Source organism: Oncorhynchus keta, chromosome 36 (assembly GCF_023373465.1).
Source record: "Oncorhynchus keta strain PuntledgeMale-10-30-2019 chromosome 36, Oket_V2, whole genome shotgun sequence".
Taxonomy (NCBI): domain Eukaryota; kingdom Metazoa; phylum Chordata; class Actinopteri; order Salmoniformes; family Salmonidae; genus Oncorhynchus; species Oncorhynchus keta.
Window position 1 is genome coordinate 23,572,062 of NC_068456.1, and position 12,253 is coordinate 23,584,314.

The window sequence follows — 12,253 nt, forward strand, 5'->3', positions numbered from 1 at the left end:
ACGTTCCATAAATTCTTTATTGTAAAGAGTGACAATCAAATTAAAAAAAAACTGAGACTATGGTAGCCTACTGATGTGATATTCACCATACATACAGTATATATATTGTGATATTCACCATAGAGACGGTATACATTGCGATATTCACCATAGATACGGTATACATCGTGATATTCACCATAGATACGGTATACATTGCGATATTCACCATAGATACGGTATACATCGTGATATTCACCATAGATACGGTATACATCGTGATATTCACCATAGATACGGTATACATTGCAATATTCACCATATATATTGTCTATGATATTTGTGCTGTATGAGGGCCTACACTGGGGATGGCACCATTTCTTCCCTTAGTTGATCATTTCCATTATCCGTGAAACCCGTTTTGATTTAGTGAAAGAATGTCTATATCCAGTCGGTACAATATAGAACAAAAATGTTCAAATGCACTGTAGGCTACCTGTTATTGATAATGTTTTAGTTGCTTGCCATTGGTACTTTCTTAACATGGGACTAAGGCTGTGTTTACACAGCCACTCTAAGAACCCAAATCTTATTTTCTTTCTATATCTGATCCACACACTCAGTTTGACATGTGACTGATATCTGATGTGCACATTCACACTGATGTAACCTCTGAAGTAGCACCAGAGAGGAAGAGGCAAAGCGAGAGGTTTCACTCTCGCCAAAATAAGCCCAATGCGTTTCTATGATATTTTGGACCTAAGCTTGTTACCTGCCTTCCCGCCTTTAAGACAACGACTCCCATTGTTAAGCTGGAGACATGAGCATCTCAACACTATATACAGATCTCTGGTAGCGCACAGATACAATTTCCTGTCACTGATGCTTTAAAAAAAAAGGTTATTGCAGGTCAAGTGCAACAACAAAGAACTTCAGAGCAAAAACAATAATCACATCTGAGCATCCAGACAGAGACAGCATATGGAGGATCAGGATTGAAAAGATCAGATTCCATGTTTTTTGTTATTGCTGTTTACACATTAGGCAAAAGAGCAGATAGGTATCAGACAGTGGAGGCTGCTGAAGGAAGGACGGCTCATAATAATGGCTGGAACGGAGCAAATGGAAACCATGTGTTTGATGTTGTTGATACCGTTCCACCTATACCGCTCCGGCCATTACCACATGCACGTCCTCCCCAATTAAGGTGCCACCAAACTCTTGTGGTATCAGACATGCAAATAATTGGCAAAATATCTTAATTGGACTGCCTGTGTAAATGAAGCCTAAGCATCTTTACTAGCTACATATCTAGATATTGGTTAATCAACCACCCTGTTAATTGGTCAATCAATCAGATAATCAATCTATTAATATCCACTGTGGACAGTCAAGCATTACACATCCATACATTTATTTTAGTAGCTCAAGAAATACCAAGTTAAAAAAATAGACTGGTTTTGTAACATAGAGTAGACCTACCTCTGCGTTTACAGTCGCTACCATATACTACAGGTAACTGCCAAAATAAAGGAAACACCAACATAAAATGTCTTAATAGGGTATTGGGCCAACACAAGCCAGAACAGCTTCAATGCACCTTGGCATAGATTCTACAAGTGTCTGGAACTCTATTGGAGGGATGCAACACCATTCTTCCTCTGTACATTTTGTGCTTTGTTGATGGAAACCGCTGTAAGTGTTCAGTTGGGTTGAGATCTGGTGACTGAGGTGGTTTACATTTTATGGGGGCAGGCCATGGTAGTCTAAATAAGGGCCTGCTCAGGGATGTTAATTGCTTAACTCACCTGTATGGGAGCACTTGCTTTCAATATACTTTGTATCCCTCGTTTACTCAAGTGTTTGCAGTTTGTTGGCTATAGTCTATTCTCTGCTGACATCTAGTGAGTGTAAGTCACACAACATAATTGAATTTAAATTCCTGGGTTTCAGTGCACTTTATGATGAGACATTAAAGAAATGATGCAGTGCATTACATGCTAATATTTATTTACTCATTGAATCGTTGGATTAAATTGTTACCATTTACCTATACACGTACACTACATCATCAATATTTATGAGCAAGTTCTGGGCATGTATAAACATTACATGTCTGTCTCAAACACTTTTCTCTCTCATTTTGCTGACAGAGACATTTTACAAAAAAAAAACATATGATACTGCTGCATGTACACAGCCCAATAAAAAAAATAACACAAAATGGTGTTTTGAGAAATCAGATCAGCTCTGAAAATGATCTAATGTGAAAAGTTCTGAAGACTGGTCAAAAGACCAATTAGTGGAAAACTATCAGAATTGGGCTGCCTTAGTAATTGCAACCATGTATAATTTTGTACACGTTTCAGCTACACATCGAGTGACATCATCCGGACGCGGAAGTTGACTGTGAAAGTGACAATCTTCAGTTGTGTCTGGTTGTGCTCTGTGTGTTCCGCTTGACAATGGATATTTCCCAACAAGAGAGGACATATGAGACATCAATGGCTGACAAATCTACTCCAAGTAGTCTTGCAAGATACCTCGATGGTGAATTTTGGGAAACCAAAGATCATATTCGTGAAGAAATATCCCAAGGCGAGCCCTTTCGAACTAGCAGGTTCGTGATCTCTTACTGGTGGTTTTATCCAACTTTTCTATCATATGTTGATCATCACGATTTAATCCTGTGCTAGCTAAGGTTTAAGGACATGCTCTTTTACGTATCTATCTACAGTTTTCAGCGGTTGGCAAATCATGTCACGGCTTTATGAAAAGGGTTTGTGCGGCTACCAGCTGTTGCGCGTTGCGCGCACATCTGGATAAAAATAATGCTAATTTCCCGCTGCGATGTTCATTTTCAGTTCAATGTTCATGTTAAATGTTCTGTCACATACTAAAATGTAATACATTTTTATTCTACAGTTATGGTCTCACGTTGGACCAGAATAGAGATTTAACGGTGGAGAGACTGGAGTATGTCTTAACGAGGCCACTAATGCGACATCACCTTAAAGATCAGGTGAACGAATTCAGTCTTACACCCCTCAACTGATACCAATTTTACACCATGCAATTGCAAATGTTTGTCTGGGTGTTGTTCAGTTATGAAACTGTGTTTTTATGTCTTGAGGGGTTTTAGATTAAAGAGAAACAACCAGGCTTCATAGCCAAGAGCTTGGGTATCACGGAGCTGATATGCTCTGCAGATATGTCCACTGGAGTAAAGGTATGCTAATTGACTTCTCCAACACACACACACAGCTTGTCATAGGCATTTATTTACATAACCAAATCCATGTATGATTACACTGTACTCGCTGTCTGTACAGTGCTCTTTGGTGTTCTCCCCTCTGGTCCACAGTTGGGTGTTGTCTGTGGCTTGTTTGGTGGTGCAGTCACAAACCTTGGAAGCCCTGGTCAGAAGAAAAAATGGTATCTCCCGGTTACGGTATGAGTCCACTGCCACTCACACAGCTCACATGCAAAGTAATATAACAGATCATTTACAGCTTTTGTTCAATGTCTGCCTCTTGTCGTTACATTCTTACAATGCATGCACTTGTATATAGCTTTTTCCGTCATACACATTCATTCATCCACAGCACATATTGCCATTGGATGTTGTCATTTATCTGATACAACAATGGATTTAGCCTTTAATTTTTAACTCTTTGTCAAATCATCATCCTAATTGTTTTGGTTGAATGACTGGGTGTGACTTCTGTCAGGATTCGGAGTTCACTGGGATGTTTGCCATGACAGAGAGGGGTCATGGGAGTAACGTCCGGGGAATCCTTACAGAGGCCTGCTACGAGCCATCTACACAGGTCAGCTTAATAACATGCATAACACACTCACGAATCATGTGACACCATTGAGGCAATGCGGAATTCTGAACTGATGGACAGTCGTTTGGTTCCACAAGGCAGCGACCACTTTTCACCACTCAACATGGACCAACTGTACCAGTCAGTTGGATTAGGATGAAATTCTAACTGTAACTAATTCCACTAGTTACAGTTACACTATGTGCAGAGGACAATCTACCACATACCCCAAATGATAGTCTGTTGTACGTGGTCCGTAACACAGTGGACTAGATCATATTGTGTTACATAACTACATCAATATGTATGTGAAATGTGCAGGTCATATCTAGTACATACAGTATGTTCCCTCTTCGTCTGTGTTTCATGCCTTTCTTTACTGGTCCCTGTACTCATGGAGTCCAAAAGAAGCATCGATATCATCATATTTAGTTATACTTTCATCTTTTGGCCTTCAGGAGTTCATCATCCACACACCGTGTGAGGATGCCCAGAAGATGTACATCGGAAACTCCATGAAGGGGAATTACGCCTCTGTGTTCGCTCAGCTCATCATCAATGGAGATTCCCAAGGTGGGACTCACTCAATACAACAGTCTGTCTGCTGTGGATTGTGTTTAGCAACAGCCCCTGTGCATTTACTACTGTGTGTTAACATGTTTTATTCATCCCCATAGGTCCTCACTGTTTTATTGTTCCAATCCGAGACCGACATGGAGTCATGAATCCTGGAGTGACAGCCATTGACATGAAGCACAAAGAAGGTAGCTAGTTTTCAATGGCCTTTTTTTCATCTAAGCAGCGTTCTTCTTCCGACTGTATGACAAACACATGAATATGATGCTGTGAGACAATCATTCCTGTCACAAATTCACACCGTTGTGTATTAATACGTGGATTTTCATTGAACATTTGAAACTTAGCCATGCTGTGTGTGTTGTCACAGGCTTACACGGGGTTGACAATGGCATCTTGATATTCGACAATGTCAGGATACCGAGGACGAACCTGCTCAGCAAGTGAGTGGACTGTAACATGTGCTCCACTGCCGGGTCATTAAACAGTTCTCTAGAACTGCCTTTGGAAGTTGAATGCATTCTAGACATCATTGGAATATGTCCTCACTTTAATGATTCCTAGCTGTGTACAGTATGCAGCATCAATGTGTTTTATGACCCTCCTGCTCCAGGTTTGGCTGTGTGTCGGCAGATGGGCTGTACTCTTCTCCTGTCCAGAACAAGAGCAAACGTTTTAACGCCATGTTGGCTGCTCTCACCCCTACCAGGCTGGGGCTCACTGTCCAGGCCATAGCTGCCATGAAGGTGAGTTTACAAGGCCATGTGCATTATGATTTAGACTAGTGTATTTAAACTAATTAGCTCTCTTTAGCTTTGACCATGTTTACCATCTTACTGTGATGGATAGTGACAGCTAGAGGGCAGTCTTGATTTACGTTACCTCCCTCAACACTGTCACAGGGACAAAGCATAACACTGCCTTTGTTACACCTTCTTTTATGTTCTATGTGCTATTCTAATGAGAGAAATCAGCTCAGTCATCTGCAGTTTGAGTGGATTATGGGCCTCGGTCTGGGTAAATCTAGGCCAGATGGGTTGGCGTCATAGTCTGCTGTGTATACCCAATGACGGGACTGAATTCCAGGTTGTGTCCCAAGTCTGGCAGGTAACCAAGAGACAATCATACAAAGCTCTGACCACAGGTGACCCTTTGGTGATGTTGGATGGTTGCATAAATAGAATTGTCATACTCTGAATGAGTTGCTAAAACAGATCTGACTTCTTCAAAATATGATGGACTGTTATTAGCTTGGGGAGAGCAGAGAAGCATAGGAATAGAGCTGTTAATAGATCTGGCCCAGATTATGTCTATGGTGTACTTTTAGACTGATCTTATCAGTGTGTATTGGCTGTGGGTCACAGTAACTTAGTCTTTGAACCTGTACAAAGTTTGCAGCTGTCTTTTAAGTGAAATAAAATAGTACATTATGGTCCATAGACAGTTTCAAATAAACACCGTTTCATATTTAAGCTTATGGTTTTGTTTTTGGGTCTGTAAGAACTTTACACAAAACAAATGTGGATATGATTTTGCACTGAAGCTTTACCTACAGATAAAGGCATGTAGCATCAGTGCTGTTCTGTGTAGAGATCTTACAGTGTGTCTGTTGTTTTTCTCACCGACAGTTGGGCCTCATCATTGCAGTGCGTTACAGCCACAGGTACAGTACATTTACATTTTAGTCAACACTCTTCTCCAGACCGACTTACAGGAGCGATTACGGTTAAGTGCCTTGCTCAAGGGCACATCGGCAGATGTTTCACCTAGTCGGCTCGGAGATTCGAACCAGCAACATTTTAACCTCTAGGCTACCTGCTGCCCCAGTGCACTTCTGACGCTCCCATACATCCCACATTAACTAAAAATGAGTTGCTTTTACATTTCATTTGACAAATGCATGTATGCACATATGCAATGGATGTGATTGAGATTGGAATTATATGATTTTCTTCGTTGTATTTCAACTGAAAAGGTTCTAACAGTCATTCTAGTGGTAGTCTTTCGTATTCCTGCTCATACACAGTAGCACTTTTCATAATGTGGAACGTTTACATAAAGCCGATAGAAGTGATGGGTTAGCTCCACGCTAGCCTTGTCATGAACCAGGCTTCCGTAAACAGTAAGCATGGGGAAGTTCCATTGCAGAAATCATCTAAAGACAGATCGGAACCCAGTGAAATCAGTGACGCCTCGCAACACATCAAACCAATCAAATGCCTTGCTTGGGTGGAGCCCCAAAGGTGCTCACCAGATTAGTGCCATATGAGCAACATAAGTGAAATAAAATTAAAAGAACCTCATTATTATTATATTTATTTTGTTGAACCCATCCAAGGGTTTTTCTTTATTTTTTACTATTTTCTACATTGTAGAATAATAGTGAAGACATCAACACTATGAAATAACACATGGAATCATGTAGTAACCAAAAAAGTGTTAAACAAATCCAAATATATTATAGATTTTAGATTCCTCAAAGTAGCCACCTGTTGCCTTTGACAGCTTTGTACACTCTTGGCATTCTCTCAACCAGCTTCACCTGGAATGCTTTTCCAACAGTCTTGAAGGAGTTCCCACATATGATGAGCACTTGTTGGCTGCTTTTCCTTCACCCTGCAGTCCAACTCATCCCAAACCATCTTAATTGGGTTGAGGTCAGGTGATTGTGAAGGCCAAGTCATCTAATGCAGCACTCTCCTTCTTGATCAAATAGCCCTTACACAGCCTGGAGGTGTGTTGGGTTATTGTCCTGTTGAAAAACAAATGATAGATCCCACTAAGCACAAACGAGATGGGATGGTATAATGCTGTGGTAGCCATGCTGGTTAAGTGGGCCTTGAATTCTAAATAAATCACAGCCAGTGTCACCAGAAAAGCACCATCACACCTCCTCCTCCATGCTTCACAGTGGGAACCACACATGTGAGATCATCCGTTCACCTACTCTGCTTCTCAAAGACATGGCGGTCGGAACCATAAATCTCATATTTGGACTCATCAGACCAAAGGACAGATTTCCACCAGTCTAATGTTCATTGCTTGTGTTTCTTGGCCCAAGTAAGTCTCTTATTCTTATTGGTGTCCTTTAGTAGTGGTTTCTTTGTAGCAATTCGACCATGAAAGCCTGATTCACGCAGTCTTCTCTGAACAGTTGATGTTGAGATGTGTCTGTTACTTGAACTGTGTGAAGCATTTATTTGGGCTGCAATTTCTGAGGCTGGTAACTCTAATGAACTTATCCTCTGCAGTAGTGGTAACCCTGGGTCTTCCTTTCTTGTGGTTGTCCTCATGAGAGCCAGTTTCATCATAGCGCTTGATGGTTTTTGCAACTGCAGTTGAAGAAACTTTCAAAGATCTTCTAATGTTCTGGATTGACTGACCTTCACGTGCTAAAGTAATGATGGACTGCCATTTATCTTTGCTTATTTGAGCTGTTCTTGTCATAATATGGACGTGGTATTTTACCAAATAGGGCTATCTTCTGTATATCACACCTACCTTGTCACAACACAACTGATTGGCTCAAATGCATTAAGAGGGAAAGAAATTCCACAAATTAACTTTTAACACGGCACACCTATTAATTGAAATGCATTCCAGGTGACTACCTCATGAAGCTGGTTGAGAGAATGCCAAGAGTATACAAAGCTGTCAAGACAAAAGGTGGCTACTTGTCAAATATATTTAAAATTTGTTGGAACACTTTTTTTGGGGTTACTACATGATTCCATGTGTGTCATTTCATAGTTTTGATGTCTTTGATGTAGAAAATGTGTAAAAAGATAAAGCAAAATCCTTGAATGAGTAGCTGTGTCCAACATTTCGACGTTTACTGTTAATTTTACGTAAACATTTTGCATACATACTTTTATATAAAGCAATCACATAACAATAGTACATTATCAAACATAAGCTCTTTAATCCCAACCCTCTGCCACTCTCAGACCATCCCACCTATCACCATAGACCACCCTCGTTTGGTTTCCATGTGCCATATATGCTTAATTTGTGCTGTCATGTTTTACATACATTTTGAACCTTTCTAATCGTATAGTATCCACAAAATGTGAGCTAAAGATGAAAACCTTTCCTACAAGTATTATTATACGATTTATTGACTGACTATGGCTTTCCAAAGTGCCCAACTCTGCTATTTGTAAGGTTAATTTTAAGTGAATGCTATGATTTTAAAAAAACATACCTGTGACCAGAGACCAGCTACATAGGGACAATACCAGAATAAATGATCGAGTGATTCTGTCTCTATGCAGCAAAAGCTACAGAGCTGAGATTGTTGTATGAGATTCTGTTGGTGGCAAGAATTTTGCATAATTTAAATTGAAAAACTCAAAGTCTTGAATCAAGTGTTGTTTTTTTGTACCAGTTCATAAACCATGTGCCATGGAATCGGTACATCAAAAATCTCTTCCCATTTATTTTGCAACCTGTGTGGCGCAGCTGTCATCAATTTTGTCCTCAAATGAAACTGAGGACAAACTGGTAGATTTTTCTATATATGCCAATTCCTTTTAGGCCAATTTGTATCTTTAATATATGGCAGGCAAACAAGTTCCCTACCTTCTCCCTTTTCGACTTGCCTCCTCAATTTTTGTGATAATGCTGCAATCAATTGGTTGTAAGTTTGGATTGAGCAGAAATACCCATATATTTTCGATAGCTGCATATGTGACAACTCCACCGATTTTATATTCATAATATCATTCATTAATAGATATAATACAATTTAAAAAAAACAATAACACTGAAATTGTAACCAGCTTTGTATAGCTTGTTTTAAGAAAGGGCGATACTTCAAACAAAATTCATTTTCAATTAGTCAGAAATGAGAAGTTGTAGTCTGTGAAAAGGCCATTTTTAAACAAAGGATGAACCTTTTTAATCTACTGGAGAACCATTTAGAGTTTTCCGAGGGATCGGAACCCGGTGTAAATCAGTGACGCCTCGCAACACATCAAACCAATCAAATTCCTTGCTTGGGTAGAGCTCCTAAGGTGCTCACCAGATTAGTGCCATATGAGCAACATAAGTGAAATAAAATGAACCTAATCGCCTAAAATGTCAGCACTTAAAAGGAATCTGGTGAATGGTTTTCCTCATATACATTGTCATACTGGTAGCATTTTAAATTGAGAACATATAGTTAGCTCAACATGTAAATGTGTGAGTTTAGCTATTCTCTGCTTCAGATGACAGATTCCCATAAAGCCAGTAATGCCATCATATTGGATTCATATAGTTGATATTCTGAAGAAGAGTAACAATTGAATAAAACACATGGGAGATCTTACAACTAGACAAAAATAAAATGTTAATTTGAGCATGCAACACAGAAACAGACACTTTCGAGACAGCAGATTACTGGACAGGCAACCCGCAACTGCAGCAAACCGAACACTCCCATGACACGTACAGTCCGCTATCAGAACTCTCCCATTCCATACTTCACTGAACTGATCAATGCCTACACTCTACCTTTACTGACAGCTGGAGCTGCAATTTCACCCTCTTCCATGGCTGTTATCTACAATGCATTCAGAAAGTATTCAGACCCCTTTACTTTTTCCACATTTTGTTAGGTTATAGCCTTATTCTAAAATTGATACAATTATTTTTTCCTATCAATCTACAAACAATACCCCATAATGACAAAGCAAAAACAGTTTTTTAGAAATATTTGCAAATTTATAAAAAATGTGAAACAAATACCTTATTTACATAAGTATTCAGATCCTTTGCTATGAGAATCTCAATTGAGCTCAGGTGCATTATGTTTCAGTTGATCATCCTTGAGATGTTTCTACAACTTGATTGGAGTCCACCTGTGTGAAATTCAATTGATTGGACATGATTTGGAAAGGCACAGACCTGTTTATATAAGGTCCCACAGTTGACAATGCATGTCAGAGCAAAAATCAAGCCATGAGGTCAAAGGAATTGTCCATAGAGCTCCGAGACAGGAATGTGTCGAGGCAGAGATCTGGCAAAGGGTACCAAAACATTTCTGCAGCACTGAAGTTCCCCAAGAACACAGTGGCTTCCATCATTCTTAAATGGAAGAAGTTTGGAACCACCAAGACTCTTGGCCGCCCTGGCCAAACTGAGCAATCGGGGGAGAAAGGCCTTGGTCAGGGAGGTGACCAAGAACCCAATGGTCACTCTGGCAGAGTTCCTCTGTGGACACCTGGGACCATCCCTACAGTGAAGCATGGTGCTGTGGGGATGGTTTTTAGTGACAGGGACTGGGAGACTAGTCAGGATCGAGGGGAAGATGAACAGAGCAAATTACAGAGAGATCCTTGATGAAAATCTGCTCCAGAGTGCTCAGGGCCTTAGACTGGGGCGAAGGTTCACCTTCCAACAGGACAACGACCCTAAGCACACATCCAAGGCAACCCAGCAGTGGCTTCGGGACAAGTCTCTGAATGTCCTTGAGTGGCCCAGCTAGAGCCCGGACTTGAATCCAATCTAACAACTCTGGAGAGACCTGAAATATCCAGCCTGACAGAGCTTGAGAGGATTTGCAGAGAAGAATGGGAGAAACTCCCCAAATACAGGTGTGCCAAGCGTGTAGCGTCAAACCCAAGAAGACTTGAGGCTGTAATTGCTGCCAAAGGTGCTTCAACAAATGACTGAGTAAAGGGTCTGAATACTTATGTAAATGTGATTATTTCCTTTTTTTTACCCATTTGCATAAGTTTCTCAAAACCTGTTTTTGCTTTGTCATTATGGGTTATTGTGTGTAGATTGATGAGGGGGGGAAACAATTTAATCAATTTTAGAATAAGGCTGTAACGTAACAAAATGTGGAAAAAGTCAAGGAGTCTGAATACTTTCTGAATGCACTGTAGATGGTTATTTTTTCCATTCAGAGCTGACCCAACACCATTCAATTCCTATTATGTGCAAAATGCTTCTGAATGTCAACAAAATAACAAACAGCTCAATATGGAAAGAAAACAATTGATATAAGCATTATTTAGTTTACCTCAGAAAACACATTATTTTGGCAGCCCTATTGAGGGAGTCTCTTGTTTTTCCATATCTGTTTTTGTGCATCCTCATGTGTGGGTTGCGTGTGTTCTGCTAAAGTTTCCAATGTGGGGGCGAGAGCGTGGGTGGGGGGAAAGGGGAGGGTTTTCTCTGTAATTGGCATCCCCAAAAATCACCCACACGCTTGGGTGGAGCTCCAAAGGTGCTCACCAGATTAGTGCTGTAGGAGCAACATAAGTGAAATAAAATTAGCCTCATATGTTACCTGTTATGTTCATTTCCTGTAGCCTAATTGCCCCCCAAAAATGATATGTCAGCACTTTAAAAGGAATCTACAAAATCTGGTATATAGTTTACCTCATATACATTGTAATACTGGTATCATTTTAAATTGAGAACATATAGTTAGCTCAACATGTAAAAGTGTGAGTTTAGCTATTCTCTGCTTCAGATGACAGATTCCCATAAAGCCAGTAATGCCATCATATTGTAGGCCTATGGCTACATTGGTGATGCATGCCATATGATAAGCTGCAAAATGGATTCATATAGTTGATATTCTGAAGAAGAGTAACAATTGAATAAAACACATTGGAGATCTTACAACTAGACTAAAAGGAAATGTTAATTTGAGCATACAACACAGAAACAGACACTTTAGAGTGTTTGTCACCAGAGTGGTGTAGAATGTGTTGTGACGTTTGACTTTACTAGCGTAATTCACTTTCAGTAAATATAAATCGCAGACTGTCAGCCACACTTGATGACTTGAAAACGAGCACTTGAAACCTACTTTTATACAAAATGTGTCCAAACCGAACGGAAAACAGTGGCACACATAACACACAGCAGCC

The 12,253-nt window shown here is 40.0% G+C and overlaps 1 protein-coding gene across 1 annotated transcript in view; it reads left to right on the forward strand.

The window, feature by feature from the left end:
* Positions 1 to 2,363: 2,363 nt before the first annotated feature.
* Positions 2,364 to 12,253, forward strand: part of acoxl (acyl-CoA oxidase-like) — a 45,065-nt gene continuing 35,175 nt past the window's right edge. The window contains exons 1-10 of the mRNA XM_035754552.2: positions 2,364 to 2,599; positions 2,905 to 3,001; positions 3,122 to 3,208; positions 3,344 to 3,430; positions 3,711 to 3,809; positions 4,268 to 4,382; positions 4,487 to 4,573; positions 4,756 to 4,828; positions 4,999 to 5,131; positions 6,014 to 6,048. Of these exons, the coding sequence (XP_035610445.1) occupies positions 2,445 to 2,599; positions 2,905 to 3,001; positions 3,122 to 3,208; positions 3,344 to 3,430; positions 3,711 to 3,809; positions 4,268 to 4,382; positions 4,487 to 4,573; positions 4,756 to 4,828; positions 4,999 to 5,131; positions 6,014 to 6,048 (968 nt within the window). The 5' untranslated portion in view covers positions 2,364 to 2,444. The remainder of the gene's footprint in view (positions 2,600 to 2,904; positions 3,002 to 3,121; positions 3,209 to 3,343; positions 3,431 to 3,710; positions 3,810 to 4,267; positions 4,383 to 4,486; positions 4,574 to 4,755; positions 4,829 to 4,998; positions 5,132 to 6,013; positions 6,049 to 12,253) is intronic.